This window comes from Oryx dammah, unplaced genomic scaffold (genome assembly GCF_014754425.2).
Source record: "Oryx dammah isolate SB20612 unplaced genomic scaffold, SCBI_Odam_1.1 HiC_scaffold_28, whole genome shotgun sequence".
In the NCBI taxonomy this organism is placed as follows: Eukaryota; Metazoa; Chordata; class Mammalia; order Artiodactyla; family Bovidae; genus Oryx; species Oryx dammah.
In genome coordinates, this window is record NW_024070212.1 from 56291465 (window position 1) to 56313116 (window position 21652).

Here is a 21652-nt window from a genome sequence, read left to right on the forward strand (position 1 = left end):
AGCATGGGAGATGAGTACAACTGTACAGTAGTTTGAGCATTCTTTGGTGTTGCCTTTCTTTAGGATTGGAATGAAAACTGACTTTTTCCAGTCTGGTGGCCACTGCTGAGTTTTCCATATTTGCTGGCATATTGAATACAGCACTTTCACAGCATCATATTTTAGGATTTGAAATAGCTCAGCTGGAATTCCATCACCTCCACTAGCTTTTTTCTGCAATGATGCTTCCTAAGGCCCACTTGACTTCACACTTCAGGATGTCTGGCTCTAGGTGAGTGACCACACCATTGTAGTTATCTGAGTCATTAGGGTCTCTTTTGTATATTCTCTGTGTATTCTTGCCACCTCTTCTTAATATCTTCTGCTTGTGTTAGGTCCATACCATTTCTGTCCTTTATTGTGCCCATCTTTTCATGAAATGTTCCCTTGGTATCTCTAATTTTCTTGAAGAGATCTCTAGTCTTTCCTGTTCTATTGTTTTCCTCTATTTCTTTGCACTGATCACTTAGGAAGGCTTTCTTATCTCTCCTGTTCTTTGCAACTCTGCATTCAGATCACTATATCTTTCATTTTCTTCTTTGCCTTTTGCTTCTCTTCTCATCTATTTGTAAGGCCTCCTCAGATAAACGTTTTCCCTTTCTGCATTACTTCTTCTTGAGGATGGCTGCAATCGCTGCCTACTGTGCAGTGTTACGAACCTCTATCCATAGTTCTTCAGGCACTCTGTCTATCAGATCTAATCCCTTAAATCTGTTACTTCCACTGTATAGTTGTAAGGGATTTGATTTAGGTCATACCTGAATGTTCTAGTGGTTTTCCCTACTTTTTTCAATGTAAGTCTGAATTTGGCAATAAGGAGTTCATGATCTGAGCCACAGTCAGCTCCTTGTCTTGTTTTGGTTGACTATATAGAGCTTCTCCATCTTTGGCTGCAAAGGACATAATCAGTCTGATTTCTGTATTGACTATCTTTTGATGTCCATGTGTATAGTCATCTCGTGTTGTTGGAAGAAGATGTTTGCCATGACCAGTGTGTTCTCTTGGCAAAACTCTGTTAGCCTTTGTCCTGCTTCATTTTGTACTCCAAGGCCAAACCTGCTGGATATTTGAAGCATATATGTATATGATTCTTTTTAAAATTCATAGAATGTATAATTTATTCAAATGAAAAATTATCAAACTCTTTTAATTCAAGTACACACTCTCCTTACATTCATACAGATGTCAAAATTAAAGTTTCCAATTTGTATACATATGTGACCTTCTTTCTCCAGATACAAAACATTAAGAATAAAATTGATAAATGGCTTGAAAAATCACAATTCTAAAATGAATCTTGGAAATTATCTTTGCCGAACCTGTTATGTTATAGTTGAGATATTCTAGATCCAAATGTACAACAACTCCTTCAAGAGCATACAGTTAATTAGGTATGGAGATAAGACCAGAGCTCAGTTCTCCCAAATCCCATGATTTTCTATTAATCATAGTACCTCTCAGAAAATAAGGGTCAGGAGCAGCTTGCGTAAGGAAAATGCATCTACATTAAGAGTAGCCTAGCCACCCACATACAGATTCTGTATGAATGGATTCCTGATATGTAGTTATTCTGCTGTATATTATAATTCATTCATTCCATCTTAATTACATTGCTATCTAATAATTATTGTTGTTTACTTGCTAAGTCCTGTCCAACTCTTTTGCAACTCCACAGACAGTAGCCCACTAGGCTCCTCTGTCCATAGGATTTCCCAGGCAAGAATACTGGAGTGGCTTGCCATTTCCTTCTCCAACTGTCTAATAGTCTTATTTAATATTTCTAAACTCCTAATTAAACCCACTAAACCAGAGGTTCTCAAGCAGGAGCCATATTGCACCCCTACCCATGAGACATTTGGCAATGTGTGGAGACATTTTTGTCACACTGCAGAAAAGAGAGAGTTCCAAGTGGTGTCTATTGTGTAGAGACCACTGATGCTGCTAAACATCCTATCAGACAGGTTTCTGTATTTAAATGATGAAAGGGAAGCTCTCTCTACCTCAGTTCAGTTCAGTTCAGTTGCTCAGTCGTGTCCGACTCTTTGTGACCCCATGAATCACAGCACGCCAGGCCTCCCTGTCCATCACCAACTCCTGGAGTTCACTCAAACTCACATCAGCCTAAGGGAAAGTATATCATGAAACAAAATCAAGACTTCATTTTCATAAAGGCAAAATATAACATGCTGAGGTTTAAGGACATACGCTTAACAGTATTTTTCAAGTTTAATGAAAAAGAATGTTACTTTTGAAGGATCAGTTCAGTTCAGTCGCTCAGTTGTGTCTGACTCTTTTTGACCCCCTGAACCGTAGCACACCATGCCTCCCTGTCCATCACCAACTCCTGGAGTCCACCCAAACCCATGTCCATTGAGTTGGTAATGCCATCCAACCATCTCATCCTCTGTCATCCCCTTCTCCTCCTGCCCCCAATCCCTCCCAGCATCAGGGTCTTTTCAAATGAATCAGCTCTTCTCATCAGGTGGCCAAAGTATTGGAGTTTCAGCTTCAACATCAGTCCCTCCAATGAACACCCAGGACTGATCTCCTTTAAGATGGACTGGTTGGATCTCCTTGCAGTCCAAGGGACTCTCAAGATCTTCTCCAACACCACAGTTCAAAAGCATCAATTCTTCAGCGCTCAGCCTTCTTTATAGTCCATCTCTCACATCCATACATGACCACTGGAAAAACCATAGCCTTGACTAGATGGACTTTTGTTGGCAAAATAGTGTCTCTGCTTTTTAATATGCTGTCTAGGTTGGTCATAACTGTCCTTCCAAGAAGTAAGCGTCTTTTAATTTCATGGCTGCATTCACCATCTGCAGTGATTTTGGAGCCCAGGAAAATAAAGTCAGCCACTGTGTCCACTGTTTCCCCATTTATTTGTCATGAAGTGATGGGACTGGATGCCCTGACCTTAGTTTTCTGAATGTTGAGCTTTAAGCCAAGTTTTTCACTCTCCTCTTTCACTTTGATCAAGAGGCTCTTTAGTTCTTCCTCACTTTCTGCCATAAGGTGGTGTCATCTGCATATCTGAGGTTATTGGTATTTCTCCCGGCAACCTTGATTCCAGCTTGTGGAATTAAATGGAGAGCGAATTTATTTGTAAAGGTAGTGCTTTCACTATAGCCAAATAACATCCATAATTATTCACATTAATTTGGTTTCTCTTATAGGAAATGAACATAGACAATATGGTTTTATTATAAACTGTATGATAACCTTCTTTACATGCTTGTTTATATAATATCTAGAGAAAGTGAGTCACTTTTCCTTAGTAGTGGGTTAGGTAAAAGAATGAAAAAAACTAATAAATATTTTATTGTTGGAATAATAATTTGTTTTACTTGGCCTTATTCTATGCACTTATTTCATTGGGGTTGTCCTGCCCTGTCTTGTTTAGTTTGAATTTATTTCATTTTGTCATATTTGTGGTGATCTAATTTGTTCTGGATAACAAGCTCAGTAAAAATAGTTTCTTCTTTCTATGACAAAAAGCTTTTTCAAAGATAAGATAGATATTTTGTACTAAACCTTCAGTGCAATTTTCCTAAAAATATGCTACGTAGGGTAAAAAGTTTATTTTTACAATGTTGATCCAAAATGGAGAAACTTACACAGCAAGTTTCACTCTGAGCCTTTGTATATTTAAAAGGCTGTCCAACACGAAATTTCTCTAACTTATCATGCAGCTTCTGGGGCAAAAGTTTTATGCATTTTCTGCTTTAAGTTATAACCATAAACCATGCAAACTAAGAAACGTCCAACGGACATGGTGTTGGAGTACTCTATCCTTTTTAAGTTACTATGTGTTGTGGTTCTTCTTATCACAGTATATTTAGAACCAACAGCTTTGGCATAAAAGATACTTAATCAAGCATAGCATCAAGATTATCCAAAACTCAGTTGAGGATAAATTTTGCTTTGTCACCTTTTAACCATAATCTGAATCTGAATCAATGTAGTTTTAACGTTCAGTTGACCATCAAGTAAGTTAAATTTTGAGCATTCTTAACAGTGATTACTATTGTTCATTTTGGAAAAAGTCAGCATAACTTTTCATATTTTACTATATACCAAACTATATTAGTTTAGAAAATAGAATAGTTAAATGTTTAACTATTTTTAATTTCTAAACTAATACAAGTTAATTTTAACCTCATTCATTTGTTAACAATCTTTGAACATCTACTGTGTATCAGGCACTGTTCCTGTTCTAGAAAATTAAAGAGTGACTAAGACACTTTTAAAATCACTGCAGATGGTGATCGCAGCCATGAAATTAAAAGACATTTACTCCTTGGAAGGAAAGTTATGACCAACCTAGATAGCATATTAAAAAGCAGAGACATTACTTTGTCAACAAAGGTTCATCTAGTCAAGGCTATGGTTTTTCCAGTAGTCATGTATGGATGTGAGAGTTGGACTGTAAAGAAAACTGAGCACAGAAGAATTGATGCTTTTGAACTGTGATGTTGGAGAAGACTCTTGAGAGTCCCTTGGACTGCAAGGAGATCCGACCAGCCCATCCTAAAGGAAATCAGTCCTGGGTGTCCATTAGAAGGACTGATGTTGAAACTGAACTCCAATCTTTTTGGCCACCTGATGCAAAGAGCTGACTCATTTGAAAAGACCCTGATGTTGGGAAAGATTGAGGGCAGGAGGAGAAGGGGACAACAGAGGATAAGATGGTTGGATGGCATTACCAACTCAATGGACATGAGTTTGGGTAAACTCCAGGAGTTGGTGATGGACAGGGAGGCCTGGCTTGCTATGGTTCACGAGGTTGCAAAGAGTCGGGCACAACTGAGCGACTGAACTGAACTGAAGACACTTTTAGAGGTCCACAGGAATGCATAAGTGGTTAGTTGAAGAGGAGGAAAGTGTCAAGGTGGGTAGAGAGTTTTAAACAAGTATTGGAAGAATAATAGGGATTAAATAGAAAAGGGAAGGAGGAGCATTCCTGATCAAGGAAATAGTACATGCAAAAGAATGTATGTGTGATAGAACTTGGATGATTCAGAGATCCACAAGTAGTTGGTTATATATGGAGTTTAGGATGTGTTGAGGAGAGTAAGTGGAAATAAGTTCCAGAAAAAATAAGTTTTTGAAAAGGCAGGGGTGCACATTGACTAAGAACATATACTTTTGTATTTAACTGATAAGAAATGTATACTTCATTCACTAAGCAGCAAAAAGCCATGGGATGATTTTAATTAAACAATGATATATTTAGATTTCTATTTTATAAGTAGAATGTAGTTAGCTTAGTAGAAAGGAAAAAGTCAGTAAGTCAAACTAGTCACATGATCTTAGCTAGGGCTTCTATAACTAATTGCCATGGACTAGATGGCTTAAACAACAAACATTATTTTTCATTGTTCTGGAGACTGGGTAATCCAAGATCAAGGTGCTAACAGATTTAATGTCTAGTGAGGGTTCTCCACCTGGTTTGCAGATAGCTGCCTTCTTACTACAACCTCACATGTCGAGAAAGATCATCTCTGCATTTTCTCTCTTTATAAGGGCACTGCAGTTCATAGAGGCACCACATGATTTAATTAGCTCCAAAAGACCCCTATCTTGGAGACTAGGGCTTCAGTATATGAATTTAGGAGGGGACACAAACATAGTCCATAATGTGATGGGCACTAAACTAAGACATTTACTATAAGGATGGAGCATTTGTATTTGGGAAAGATTTGGAGGTCAGATCAAGAGTAATGGGTAACCAAATTATAGTTAGATGTTGAAGGAAAAGATGTTTAAGGATACTGGACTTCCCTGGTGGCTCAGACAGTAAAGAATCTGCCTACAATGCAGAAGACCCAGGTTCAATTCCTGGCTTTTGAAGATCCCCTGCAGAAGGGAATGACTACCCACTCCAGTATTCTTGTCTGGAAAATTCCACTGACAGATGAGCCTGATGGGCTACAGTGCATGGGGTCGCAAAGAGTCAGATGTGACTGAGTGACTAACACTTTCACTTTTTCACAAGAATATTGAAGTTTCCTTTTTTTTTTACCATTAGGTGAATGGTAGATAGAAATAGCAGGGAAAACATACTTATAATTAACATTTTTAAATTTTACATTTTTCAGTTTAAAATTAATAAATTTGGTTTCTAGTGATATCAACAAAATATGAGATTATATATACAGCTTGTTCATGAATGTGGGTGATAGCTGAATTCAAGAACATACAACCTCAAAATACTAAAATAACTGAATCTTATCACTTGCCTTGTACAAAAAGGCAATGATATCAGTTGAATCTTAATAGTTTTGTTTATATACCAAATCAAAACTATAATGTATACATACTGTGCTTTGTCTCCATTTCTCCTAGGGTCCCCAAGGACCAAGAGGTCAACCAGGGCCTCCAGTGAGTTTATTTATATTTATATCTGTTTACCATTGATGCTTATGCACCTGCTTGGTTTGAGATATCTACTAAGTACTTAAATTTTTTTTTTTATTATAGGGTCCACCTGGAGCACCTGGCCCAAGAGTAAGTCTTCTTGATTTTGTTCATTTTACTTTAGTATAATTTTTTTCTAAGCTTCTTCTATTAACTCTCTGTTAAAGGTATCCCTTTTGCCTACCTCTGTTCTTTTTGTTAATCTGATATAGGGTCTTCACAACTCTAATAGAACTTTAAATCTGGGCTTCAGACTTTTTGTCTATAAAATAGGATGGTATCTCCTACTATTTTGGATGGATTTGAGTTTTAAATAAGTAAAGTCCTCAGCACAATGTCTGACATAATTAGTACTCACAAAGAACTCCCTCCATTTCTTCCTGTTTCAGAATCCTAGCTCTCCTTCTTCAAATGTTCTTTTTTGTCAACCAGAGTTTTCCATGTTTTTAAGGTTTGCATGAATCCTTCTCAGCTGCTGGTGGCTGTGGAAGCCCTTGGACTTCTCGTGTATCAGTATTTGCTTGTTATTTATTATAACCCCAAACTCGCTACTCCTATCTTTGAGGCGATACTTCTGTAGCTTCATTATCAGCTATCATCTCCTGGCCTCAGTGTTTCAGATTGATTTCTGTTGTGTGTTGTATCCACTGTCCAACTTGGTAATATCTTTGTTTTCCCACTTCTTACAAGAGGTCTCACCCATGCCCCATTTCTACAGAATTCTGGTCTAATACAGCAGTCTTTGGTCTGATTTCCTGCCTAACCAAGATTCACTAATGGCTACCCAGTTCAGACAAATGGCCAGTCCCATGCCTTCCAAGTCTTGCTTACGTACTTCTCTGCTTTGGATCTTTGAAATTTAAGGCTGGCAGATCACTGGGAGTGCAATCCACTCCCGGCAGGTCAGGAACTCTTCATTTCCCTCAGCTTTTCTTCAGGACAAGGGAAAACTTTCAAGCAAAGTGCCGCAGGAAGATTGTCTCCTTGGAAACAGATCTATTTCTCTAAGATTTTTTTAAAAAAATTATTCCCCCTTTCTGTATGATGGGGATTGAAACCTTCCCTGGTATGAACATCAGTGCAAATGTCTCTTTTAAAAAAATCTTTACTCCCCACTTCTCTGTTCTTCCTTTCCTCCTCAATCATCACACTGCATGGGTTAGAAAAACCCTGATCAGTTGCCTTTATAATGACTTTGATATATCATAGGTGCCTTCCTAATAAAGAACAAGTTGTAGAAAGATGATACATCATTGGTAAATTAAATGTGTTTAGTGAAAATGTTTACATTAAAGTGCCAGATTTGTGGTCACCATTTCCCTCTCTCACTTGGAAAATATTTGTGTTCCTATACAGCCAAATGAATTAGGACTCGTGAGAGATTTTTGCTCTGAGAACAATGTGGATAAGAATCTGTAACTTTGAGGAATCAGTAAGAGTATTAAATGAAAAAATATGTGTGCTGTATACTGTGTTGTTACCTTCAGTTCAGTTCAGTTCAGTCGCTCAGTCGTGTCCGACTCCCTGCGACCCCATGAATCACAGGAAGCCAGGCCTTCCTGTCCATCACCATCTCCCAGAGTTCACTCAGACTCACGTCCATTGAGTCAGTGATGCCATCCAGCCATCTCATCCTCTCTCGTCCCCTTCTCCTCCTGTCCCCAACCCCTCCCAGCATCAGAGTCTTTTCCAATGAGTCAACTCTTCGCATGAGGTGGTCAAAGTACTGGAGTTTCAGCTTTAGCATCATTCCTTCCAAAGAAATCCCAGGGCTGATCTCCTTCAGAATGGACTGGTTGGATCTCCTTGCAGTCCAAGGGACTCTCAAGAGTCTTCTCCAACACCACAGTTCAAAAGCATCAATTCTTTGGTGCTCAGCTTTCTTCACAGACCAATTCTTACATCCATACATGACCACTGGAACCTTAGCTTTGGTTTTATCTACAAGAAATCAGTGCCAAATCCAATGTCATGAAGCACTTCCCATATATTTTCTTCTAAGAGTTTTAGAGTTTTAGCTCATACCTTTAATTATCTGACCCATTTTGAGTTAATTTTTGTTTATAAGTAAGAATATAACTTCATTGGGTTTCATGTGGATATCAAATTTTTCCAGCACTATTTGTTGACAGACTATTCTTCATAGGGAATGGCCTTCACACCTTTCTCAAAAACTATTTAACCATATGTGTAAGGGTTTATTCCTGCACTCTATTTCATTGATCTATGTGTCCATCTGTATGCCAGTACCACACTGTTTTGATTATTGTTAACTTTGTAGTAAGTTTTGAAATTAAAGTATGAAACCTCCGACTTTGTTGTCCTTCTTCAAAATTGTTTGGGATATATACTCTCTTTTATAGTTACTAGTATAGTTATCTTTACCAGTGATATTTATTTCTTCATGTGGATTCAAACTTCTGTTTTGTATCCTTTATTTCTGTCCAAAGGACTCCCTTTATTGTTTTTCTAGGAAGGGTTTGCTACTGATAAATTACCTCAGCTTTTGTTTATATAGGCATGTCTTCATTTTTCCTTCTTCTTGAAGGATGGTTTTACTGGATATAGAATTCTTGGTTGACAGTCTTTTTCTTTCAGCACTCCAAATATGTCATCCTACTGCTTTCTTACCTTTATGGTTTTTGGTGAAAAATCCCATCCCTTGGATATGATGAATCCTTCTCTCTGCAATCAAGATTCTCTATTTTTAGCTTTCAACAGTTTGATTATGAGGTATCTAGGGGAATTCATGGAGAAGGCAATGGCACCCCACTCCAGTACTCTTGCCTGGAAAATCCCATGGATGGAGGAGCCTGGTAGGCTGCAGACCATGGGGTCTCGAAGAGTCGGACACGACTGGGCAACTTCACTTTCACTTTCATGCATTGGAGAAGGAAATGGCAACCCACTCCAGTGTTCTTGCCGGGAGAATCCCAGGGACAGGGGAGCCTGGTGGGCTGCCGTCTATGGGGTCACACAGAGTCAAACACGACTGAAGCGACTTAGCAGTAGCAGCAGCAGGGGAATTCAATGAGCTTCTTGGATGCAGAGATTAATATTTTTCATCAAATTTGGGAAATTTCCAGCAATTACTTCTTGAAATATTCTTTCTGCCCCCTTTTTTCTGAGACTCCCATCATGCATACATTGGTATGTTTTATGGTGTCTGTAGGTCTATGAGTCTATTCATTTTCTGCATTAATTTTTCTTTTTAGTCCTCTGACTGGATAATCTCACTAAACTGTTTTTAAGCTCACTGATTCTTCGTTGTCTACTGAAATCTACAGTTGAGCCTCTCAAGTAAATTTTGATTTCTGTTACTGTTAACGTTCAACTGTAAAACTTATACTTGGTTCTTTTCTACAATTTCTATCTCCTTACATTTTTTATTTGGTAAGACATTTTTTCATGCTTTAGTTCTGTAGACATGATTTCCTTTAGTTCTTTGAATATATCTAAAATAACTAATCAAAGTTTTGTCTACTACATTCAACATGTAGGCTTCCACAGGGACAATTTCCATTGATTGCTTTTTTTCCCATGTAATGTTACTTAGCATGGCTTGTCACTTTTTCTTGAAAACTGGACATCTTAAATAATATAGAGTGGCATCTCTGAAAGTCAAATTATTCACCCCAACCTTAGTGTTTAGTGTTATTTGTTGTTTTTATTATTTAGTGACTTTTCCTAATAAAGTCTGTGTTCTTTGACATATGGGAACACTAAAGTCTCTACTCAGTTAGTTTAGTGGTCAACTAAGGGTTGAGGAGAGGTTTCCTTAAATGCCAGAACTAATGTTTCCCAGTTTTTGCCAAGGGTCTCTGTGAGCATGTTGGAGCATCCCTTCAGTTCTCAGCCAGGCAACTGACAGATTCCTATTTTCACAGAGCCTGAAGATGAGCCAGAGGAGAGCGCTTAGGACCTTCTTGTGTTTTTCTGATCATGTGCCCAGCCCTATGCATTTCCAGGAATATGTCACACCAGAGCATCTCAGAATTTCTAAGGACATCTCATTCCCTGATTTTTGCCTGTTTGCCCCAACTGTCTTCTAATGTTTCTAGCAGCCACAAAGTTAAACAATTCCATCTAAAATTTTTTTAATGTTCCTTAGGAAAGACTTTCTGCACTGAGTGAGCTCTGAGTCAGGTAAAATAAAGACAGGCTTGCAAGTGGTGGCTTTAAGGGAACCACCAGACAGGTCAAATAACAACATTTCACTGGAAAGGAGGCTTTGAAGCAACTCTCAGCCCCATTCTACTCCCTCCTGTGGTTTCCAGGCTTCTTGTTTTCACTGCAATTGCAGGCTGTTGGTTTTCAAAGCTACCACAGAGCTGGAAAGAGAGGCATGGAATAGAGCAAATTAAAGCTTTACAGAGCTCGCTGCCCTTCCTAAAATTCAACTATTTTTCTGAAGTGAATGCTCCCCGGATTTACAGCAAGCATTTTGTTAATTTCTGTAATTCTGAAATACTTCATTCTGACATTCTTTTTTCCAGTTTTCTCATTGCTTTTATAAAAGAGAGAATTCTGGGAGGTCATTAGTCCACCATTTTTCCTGTCTCCTAAGTCTCTGATCTTCAGCACACATTTTTTAAATATTCTGTGTGATAAAATGGAAAAGCATATAGATCAGTTCTGCTGCATTGAAGTACAATGGTTGACTCAAAAGTGCTTGTGGAATTCAGTTGCAAGCTGAACTAGCTGCTTTTTTCATGGAACACCATTTTTAATTGTCAGAATGACAGTTGTTTAAACATGAGGATTTGGCAGATATTTTCTTGAAAATGAATTAAGTGAGCCTGTCATTTTAAGGAGAACAACTGACAACTTGATACCAATAATAAATTTCAAGCTTTCAAGCAACAGTAACAATTGAAAGCTTGTATCTATTATAAGTTTGAAAACTTCCCAATAGTTATGTTTTTCTGATGGGATTGGTGATGATGTTAATAAATGTAATCTTTTGATACAACATAATAAAACATGTATTTGGAAGGACTGCATTATTTCATTAACCATTTTCCAAGTAATTGAATCATGAATTTTTTAAAAATCATGATTTTTAACAAAATAGGTAAATGATTTTTTTTTTAGAATCCATCTTTTAAGTTTGATAGATTAATAGATTTTAATATGAGTATAAAATTCATAGATAAGTTTTCAGACTTCACATTTCAACTAACACTTAATTAACTCGCACTTGTCTAGTCGTGAGTGAAGTCGCTCAGTCGTGTCTGACTCTTTGCGACCCCGTGGACTGTAGCCTACCAGGCTCCTCCATCCATGGGATTCTCCAGGCAAGAATACTGGAGTGGGTTACCATTCCTTCTCCAGGGGATCTTCCCGATCCAGGGATCAAACCCGGGTCTCCTGCATTGCGGGCAGACTGCAATGCGGCAGAGGCTTTAACCTCTCAGCCACGGAAGGAGATCCAACCAGTCCATTCTGAAGGAGATCAATCCTGGGATTTCTTTGGAAGGAATGATGCTAAAGCTGAAGCTCCAGTACTTTGGCCACCTCATGAGAAGAGTTGACTCATTGGAAAAGACTCTGATGCTGGGAGGGATTGGGGGCAGGAGGAGAAGGGGATGACCAAGGATGGGATGGCATCACGGACTCGATGGACGTGAGTCTGAGTGAACTCCGGGAGATGGTGATGGACAGGGAGGCCTGGCGTGCTGCGATTCGTTGGGTCGCAAAGAGTTGGACCGACTGAGCAACTGAACTGACCTGTCTAGTTGTGGTATAATATCAAAGAAGAATATCCACAATTATTTGAAAAGGCTACTGAAATATTTTCTTGCCAACTGCATATCTTCTTTTAGGCCAGATTTTCTTCATATATTTCATATAGTTCTTCACATAGTTCAGCTAAAATAACATTTTAACAGATTGAAAATAGAAGCAAATATGAGAATCTAGCTATTTCCTATCAATTCAGACATTAAAGAGAATACATAAGTATAAAACAGTGCCATTCTTACAAATTTTTTAGTTTTCAAAAGTTAATTTTTCATTAAAAATATTTATATTAACATGTAATAGATTTATTTAAAGTAATTAACACAGTTTTAAATTTTATATTTTAATTCATACTATGGTAAATATCAAAAGCTATAATTCACATAAACAAAAGTTATTTAAAGCCCTTTACATTTGTTTATTTAAAAGTACAACAGGGTCCTGAGTCAGAAGAGCCTGAGAACTGCTTATTGCTAGATTTTCTATGATCAAAGCTCTAATGACAATTAAAGGTGGCTCTTGTTTCCTACTTAAGTCGTGTCTGACTCTTTGCGACCCCATGGACTGTAGCCCACCAAGCTCCTCCGTCCATGGGATTCTCCAGGCAAGAATACTGGAGTGGGTTGCCATTTCCTTCTCCAGGGGACCGTCCTGACCCAGGGATCGAACCCAGGTCTCCCGCATTGCAGGCAGATGCTTTAACCTCTGAGCCACCAGGGAAGCCCATCCTACTTAAGTCAATTGCCCATATTTAGTGCCAATATTTTTTTGTGACCCATGTCCAAAATCTGCCAATTCTCACAAACATGATGGTCAGAATTAACTTGCACAGAATTTTTAATGCTAAAGCCTTTCTTCTTGAGTAGGCCATGCTTCTCTATCTCCAGGCCTTTGTGTTGGCACCTCTGCCTAGAAAACTCTCCCACCCGTTCTCCTAACAATTCATATTTATTCTTCAGATCTCAGTTCAAATATCACTACCTCCAGGAAGCCTATGCAGATCTAGTCCTTCCAGGTCTCTTATATCCTCCAAATTTGATTAAATAAGACTCCATAATTTCTCTTATATGTCCATGTACTTTTCTTTAATAGCACATATCCCAATTTGTAAATGTGTTATGTTTTAGATTATTTGATTGATGCCTTTTTTGACCTCTAAACTTTAGCTCTACAAGGGCAAGGTTGTTTTGTTTTGTATTATTTGCTTACCATTTTATCCTCAATATGTGTTTGGCGGCATACATATGCAGAATGAGTCAAATATTTTCCAACATGAAAACCACATGTTGAGGCAAGGATGAGTATATTTTGTTGATTGTCCCATCATTTTAAATAGTTTTCCAAATTATCAACCATGAGTTATGGGAGATGTTGAAAAGAGTTTCTATTATATGGACTTGCAAGTAAAAAGATATCTCAGCAGTACAATCATTCTGAAAGAAATCAGATGCTTGATTTCTCACACAAATGCCATTTCACAGAATTTTCTCCCAACTTATGCTTCTAGTTTCCAAGCTTTTTTAAAAATAAAATACGAAAAGACATTTTACTAATGGTTATTCTGGGTCTTTCTCTAAAAATATCTTTTATTAAATTCTGGAGGAGATTGTATTTATGTTGTATTATTTCTTTTGGGACTTGACACATTTTCCAACTTCAGAAATTGTTTTTAAGACCACAGAAGTATCAGATTAAACTAATGTGGTGACTACCTCAGGACAGTAATATTTTATTCTACTTCTTCCAAGAATGTAACTGTTAAAAATTACTACAGTTATTTATTCTTCACTTTACAATTTATTAACAGAGGGGATCATATTTCATTCTTCTTCCATGTAAGTAACTTTTGTGTGTGTTTTCAGGCAGCAGAGACAAATAGTTTTTCATTTGCGAACTCTGGACTTTGGTCCTGTTTTAATTAGGAGACTTTTGAAATTTGGATGAAGGCAGCATATTGTCCTTTCAGATAGCTAGGCAATATTTGTGAGATCAGTCTAACCATAAGAGTTACAAATTCAGATAATAAGTCTAGTATGCTTTAACAGCAGTGCTTTCAGAATTTATAGCCTTCACTTTAGAGCACTCAGTGTTGATCTTATTGCTAATCGCAAATGGTTTTGTTTTACACAGAAACAAATGGATATCAATGCTGCTATTCAAGCCTTGATTGAATCACATACTGCCCTACAGATGGAGGTAATATATCTGCCTTTATTTACATTGGCACACTCAATCTACAAATTAAACAGAAATATTTTTTCAGAGGCCAAAATGTGACTTTATCTCAAGGCCTGTATTTACAAGAGATTAAAAGTAATGAAACCATTTTTAAGGACAAAGAAAACAATTTTAATAAACAGAAATACGTGTATAAGATTTTTAAGGAAAACATTTAAAACAAAAATATTGTCAAAGGATTTTCAAAATAAGAATTTGGTATTACAGAAGAAAATAGTTAAATGAAGTTAGCCATTTCTTAAAATGGCATCTATCTAGTATCATTATTCATTTTTCTTAAGCTCTATTTATTCATTGTATATAAGGTTTTTTTTTTTAATTATGCTGTAGGGATAGTAATTTTTAGGTTTTTAGGTCAGCTTGAAAAGTAGACTTTTGAGTGTGAATTTAACCTCTTGTTAGGATCAAGATTAACAAAACACAAATACGCTTATAGTTAAATATAAATTGTTCTTTACATCCTACTCTCAACTCACTGCACACAATAGGAGTACACTTTTCTTCTGTCTTAATCTTTGTTGATCACTTGGGTTACATACTGGTAATGACTACTCTATGCTTCTTTGCTAATATGATTTTCATGATGACTTGGCAGAGCTACCAGAATACTGAAGTGACTTTAATTGACCACAGTGCAGAGATCTTCAAAACCTTGAACTATCTTGGCAATTTACTACACAGCATCAAGCATCCTCTTGGCACACGAGATAATCCAGCACAGATCTGCAAAGATTTGCTTAACTGTGAACAGAAAGTATCAGACGGTAAGTTATTGGTTTCCTTAAACTGTGATATTTCATTTCATCATTTCAGTGTGTTTGAGATTTCTAGTGTATTTATGCCAAATCTTATGATTTTTGATAAAACCATGGCAGAGGCATTTTAAGGTCATCAAGAACCAAATACGTACTTCTTAAGGTAAATATGGTTTCTGATATCAAAGTATCCTTTTTTTAAGGGTTTGCTTTATAAAGATCTTCTACTACAAAAGCTGATGTATCCCCAGATTTTCTTACCCCATCTATGTCACTCGCTTATACTCTGTGCTTAGAATACATGTTAACAATAAAAAAATAGGAAAGGTAAACTTTTGAACTAACAGACAATATTATCTGTCAGGACCACCAGAGTTGACAACATGAAGAAGGAGCTCATAGTTCCCCCCTCTATTATACTCCCTAAAATTAATTTTTACATAAAATGGGATTTAAATGCCTCATTTTGGAATCTGACTATAAAGATGGAGGCTTGTCATGCTTGGAATCGTCTCATCCTTACATTGATACCTCAAAATCCATTAGCCAGAGTTGCAAAAATAGAGCCTTCAAGCAAAAGGTTTAAAGCAAGTGGAGGAGCCATTACTATCTGATGATTAACAGGGAAACCCTGTCTGCTACAATATGTCACTTAATTTTAATTTTGATGGGGTCTATATAATCAGCTATACAATCAATATGAGTAGTTATTTTTGGTAAAAACTCTAGTCCTAACATACAATGATACATATGCTGATTTGAAAATGAGTTACTTAATTCTGTAGAATGGACAGTAGTTCATATTTTATTTTTTATACACATGTGTTTACATGCAAATATACATGTATAAATATATATTTGTCTAAAAGCATCTTCCATTCTAGAAATGTAGCAAAAATATTTGTTTTATTTATATTAATAAAATGTTTAACTTCTATAGATGTCTCCTACCTTGGATTATCACAAAAACAAATAATATTTCTAGTTATAGCTTCCCATCATAATCAAATTTGACTCTTTCCTATATTTGAGGGTATAAAAATATATTTCTATAGAACAGAAAGGAACAAAGACATTATAGGGCATACCAATTACTAAAATCTAATTCAAGGAGAAATAGCTAAGTTGTATGGCTTGCAAGGTATCAGGAAAGTATTTTTGCCCCCAAATACTTTCATCACTAGGAGATTGTAAGTACAGTAGAAAAACACAAAACAACAGGGAAGGGGGGATATGATAGAAAGTAGGGTTGAGGGTGAAGTTTTAAATAGAGTAGGTAGATAAATCATCTCTGAGAAAGTGACATTTGAGCAATATCAGGAGGAGGTAAGAGAAGAAGCCACAAGGAATCTGGGGGAAAGAGCTTTCCAGGAAGAAGGAACAAATGCAAAGACCCTGAACCTGTGTTTAGCATGTCCAATTAGCAAGAAGGTTAAGGTGACTGGAAGAGGTGCATAAGGAGAAGAATGGTAGGAAATGAAGTCAGAAAGATGTCAAGAAACCAGATTATATAGGATATTATAGGCTAATCAAAAGACTCCAGCTCTTACTCTGAATAGGATGGAAAGTTTTAGAAGAGTTAGAGCAAAGGAATGACAAGATTTGACTTAAATTTTGAAAATGTTACTCTTGGTGATGTATTGCAAATATAATGAGGACAGGGTAGAAGGAGCCATTGAGAAAGCTACAAAATTAATCCAATAAGGGATGATGATGTTTTGGACTAGAGTTAGTGGTGGGAAAGTGGTAAGAAATGGTTAAATCTTTGGATAAGCTTTAAGGTAGAGCCAACAGGTTTTTTTGTTGATAATTCAGATATGGATTTTGAGAGAAACAGAATGATAAAGAATGATGCTAAGAGTTTTGACTAAAGGACTGCTAAGTCGCTTCAGTTGTGTCCGACTCTGTGTGACCCCATGGACTGCAGCCTACCAGGCTCCTCCATCCATGGGAGTTTCCAGGCTAGAGTACTGGAGTGGGCCTAGAAGAGTGGAATTGCTGTCTATACAGATAGAGAAGCAAGTTTGGAGTCAAGATGAGGAGTTCAGTTTGGGATGTATTTGAGATGTCTGTTAGGACATTCAAGGAAGTATGTCAAGTAGGTAGTTGGCTATTCAGGAGAGAGGTCAGGAGAGAGGCCCTGGTTATGGATAAAATATATAAAGTAATTTGCATATAAATAGCACCTAGTGCCCTGAAACTCTCTAGGACTACCTAAAGAGTAGATTTTTTTAAAGTTCTAAAAACTGTGCCTTAGAACTCTTCCATGTTTAGAGATCAGGGAGTTGAGGAGGAACTAGCAAAGAAAACTAAGAAGAAGCTGTCACTGAGATATGAGATAAAGTAGATGAATGTGAAGAAAATGTTTGCCTGAAGAGGCAGGGATCTACTGGGCCAATGTCAAGTTAGGTGAAGACTGAAAAAATTACTAGATTTAGATTACTAGATTACTAGATTATCTAGATTACTAGATTTAGTAATGGGAAGTTCTTTGATGCTCTTTGCAAGAGCAGTTTAGAGGAATGGTAGCAGTTAAAACTGTGTCAGGTTTTAAGAGAAAATGGTGGAGCTGGAGAGTTTCCACTCTCAGTTAGGAAGCAGGTAATTCAATTTGCCTAACTAAATTTTTTAAAAAGTTAAAAACATAAAATACTGACAAAGTAGTAAGGATTTTGAAGAACACAGTAGAAATGGGCACACACTTACAGCTGCTTTTGCTCTGGGTGTGTCCAGCAACTGAGTAGTGCAATAGGGGATCAAAGGTTGGAATACGAAGCCCACAGATGGTGGGGATTCAGGCTTTCAAAGGGCTATAATCTGGGAGTAAAAATGAGGGGATCAAAGAATTATTGGAGTCAGGACACCAGAGGGAATGAGCCAAAATGAGAAGACAGGTGAAATCACGGAGGAGATCTAGCTGTAGGTAATACACCTAGAAAAAGACTAGGGCATAGCCTTGGGAGTTAATGATGAAAGTAAACAGAACAGGAAAAGGGTACAAAAAAATTGGTGGGAAAGAATTGGAGGAATTGAGTAGAGGTCAGAATATTACAAGTATCAACAACATGGATGTAAAATCACCACGAATTAGGTTATAAAGAGCTAGCCAAAAGCTAAAATCAAAGAAATAAAGCTGATGATGGTGGCAACAGGAACAGGTGACAGGCGATAGAGTGTGATGACAAAAATTTTACCATGGAGTGTTCTCAGATTGAAAGCAGGGATAATGGTCTGAAAGTGGCAACAAGGAGCAAGAAAGACCCCTTCCTGACTCAGGCACAATGCTGTAGAGGCTGTGGCAGAAAGGGCTTGCATGGAAGCAGTGTTCTCAGGAGAGAGCCAATTTTGAGTTCAAGCATTTAGGCCTACAAAAGATGTATTATGGTATAATGCTTATATCCTAAAAAATATATGAAGCCTCCTACCAATTCACCAGTGAACAACAATGCCTGAGTTCAAAGCACTCCAACCCATATAAGAATGAGATCTTGCTTGATGGAAAACCTTTTATAAAGCTTATATGTTTGCTCACATAGTAGAGGAAACTGTTTCTTGAATGAGAGGAGGTGATGAGTCAAGATGTATGTCTACCTCATTAGTTAAGACTGTAAGCCTGCATCAGATCCTGGTTTTTTAAAAGCTAGCTGTAATTTCTACAAACTACAAAATGTCCAACATTCTGAGGAAATCAGTGATTCTCCAAATATCATGAACCAGAATTAGATGCAGATTCTCAAGCCTCACCCCAAATGTAATGATTTAGCAACTCTAGGGGTGGGGCCCAGCTGTTTTAACAGCGTCACCAGTCTGAAAACCACTGCAATAGAGATAGTCCCCTACTCTTGGAAGTAACAATTCAAGTTTTCATTTTGTAGGATTAGAAGAATAGTAGAGGGGGAATGGTCGAGGATGTATGTAAATCTACAATGACAGACCAGGGGAAGCCCAGAATGAGCAAGAGAAATCTTTGCTATGGGAAAAAAAATGAAACAAACAAGGAGTTTCTACCTATTATAGAAAGTGGCCTTTAACAAATACTATTTGTTTTTTCTTGCCTTTTTAATGCAAGAAGGCAGGGCCATCTCATTCAAAAATTCCTACTCTTTGCATTTAGAATAAGGTGCTGTTTGAGTATTCTGAGCCTGTTATTCCAGAATTAAGATGCTACCCCAGTACTTTTCAGTTTGAATATGTCCTGAAGTCCAACTTTACGCCCCATTTGATTCTCCTGGACACTCAATGGATGCAAAGGTTGGCAGGCTTACACTGGCTATAGAGACTTCAGTCTTTTCCACTCACAAAACTGAAAAGAAAGCACAAAAATAACCATTTAATTGTACACTTTTCTTCTGGAAACAAAAATGGTTATTCTTTTTAATTATCAGTTAAACAAAGATATATTTTTCCTCAGGGAGACTGAAGAGGTTTCTATTTTTAAAATATATATATTCATTTTTAAGCTCTGTAATGACATAGTACAAAAATGCAAACATATCCTACATTAATTTCAACTTCTCTATTAACTTTGTAACTGTAGACAATTCACTTAAGTTGCTGAGTTCATCTTATCTATAGCATGAAGTAACAGATATAGCCATTCAATTATTTTTTATTAAAATTATGAAATGGCCTTAAATTGATAGGTATGTGAAAAATATAATATTTTCACTGTCAGTTTAACATAATGCTAGCAGCTTTTATTTTTTCACTAAATGTATTGGTTTAAATGTATGGTTTTTATAAACTTCTAAGTTTTTTAACAGGAAAAAGTGTGAAAAAATATGTTGAAAGTATGATACTTTTTAAGGATTGTTCAGAAATATTTTAGCATCTCATTTAAATATTTTTGTTTCACAATAAATAGGAAAATATTGGATTGATCCAAATCTTGGATGCCCTTCAGATGCCATTGAGGTTTTCTGCAATTTCAGTGCTGGTGGTCAGACATGTTTATCTCCTATCTCTGTGACAAAGGTAAATTCTGAATTTAGCATATATACTGGTACTTGCCCACTATCAGTAAATAGTGATTTTTAAAAAATCTTCCACTTTAAATAACTATGAATTTTATGAGTGGAAGCAAGATATTCTCTACCATATATGAGAAAGAAACATTTTGGTTTTTAAAACTAATCCTGTTAATTCTTGACATTTTGATTGTGTATTTTTATGACTGGCTTAGTTTGGCTTACTCTACTGACTGTGCTTTTTAAATCCCTTTTAAAAATGTAAAACGTATGTTTGTATGCTCATGCATTCAATAGAAAATTCCAAAACAGCTGCAGTGTTTGTATTCAGTAATCAGTTACCTAAGGTTTTTACTGAAAATGACATCATCATCATTAAAAGAAGAATTCTGCCACAAAACTTGCTATTTTTGGTGATTGGGAACAAAAATAACCTCCCTGAAATATCTACTGGGTACTATTTAAAACATCTTATATGTATAATTCTATAAACTAAATGTTTAGAATGAACAAAAGTTAGTTTGGTATAACACTGGGTATTGTAACAAGCATTTCTCATTCCTAAAGCTTGCTGCTGCTGCTGCTGCTAAGTCGCTTCAGTCATGTCCAACTCTGTGCGACTCCATAGACGGCAGCCTACCAGGCTCCCCCATCCCTGGGATTCTCCAGGCAAGAACACTGGAGTGGGTTGCCATTTCCTTCTCCAATGCATGAAAGTGAAAAGTGAAAGTGAAGTCGCACAGTCGTATCTGACTCTTCGCGACCCCATGGACTGCAGCCCACCAGGCTCCTCTGTCCATGGGATCTACCTACAACATATATCAAAGAAACCAAAACTGCATTTCTTTCTTTTTCTGGTTAGCACCTTGGCCTTCCCAAGAACTAATTTTTCATGGACAAAGAACTGATATATGGACCTACTGTATGTTTTTTCCACCATAAGAAGGCATCAGCTAAAAAGTAGTGTGTGTCAGTATCTCCAGCTGCTTAGAATGAGACTGTCCTCTTCTCCTGAAATGCTCCGCCTCATTAACCAGGGTGTTTCATCCACTCATCTCATTAGGCATTCATCACTGTTACCCAAAGCAGAACAGGGGAGGACTCTTCTATTTCTGTGGAATATGTATAATGCTAATGAGGAGCAGTAAGATTGCCTTGCTTCCAAACTAACCACATAATCACCCTCATGCCCCTGCTTTTAGCCCAGGATTTTTATTTGGGTTTTCATGGAAGAAAAGGAGAGAGGGGAGTACAAAGAAGATAAAATCAGGGAAGGAGCCATATTCCAGTTCTTTCCTTGGCTGAATCAATTCCCCCATTTCTCCCATCCATAAATTCAACCTGAGAAAGACTGCACAGGTAATGGAAAGAATAGTAGACTTGGAATCAGGGACCTGGATTCTAATTTCTGTTCCTCTGAAAACCTGGGAAATGATACTGTGACCCACCAGAAAGCCCACTCCTTGCCAGGCACTGTGCTAACTAAAT

The 21652-nt window shown here is 37.1% G+C and overlaps 1 protein-coding gene across 2 annotated transcripts in view; it reads left to right on the forward strand.

Moving 5' to 3' along the window:
• COL24A1 (collagen type XXIV alpha 1 chain) overlaps positions 1 to 21652 on the forward strand; it is a 392623-nt gene that overhangs the window by 365502 nt on the left and 5469 nt on the right. For both annotated transcript variants that reach the window (XM_040232413.1, XM_040232414.1), the window contains exons 55-59: positions 6391 to 6426; positions 6526 to 6552; positions 14335 to 14400; positions 15038 to 15206; positions 20062 to 20171. In XM_040232413.1, the coding sequence (XP_040088347.1) occupies positions 6391 to 6426; positions 6526 to 6552; positions 14335 to 14400; positions 15038 to 15206; positions 20062 to 20171 (408 nt within the window). The remainder of the gene's footprint in view (positions 1 to 6390; positions 6427 to 6525; positions 6553 to 14334; positions 14401 to 15037; positions 15207 to 20061; positions 20172 to 21652) is intronic.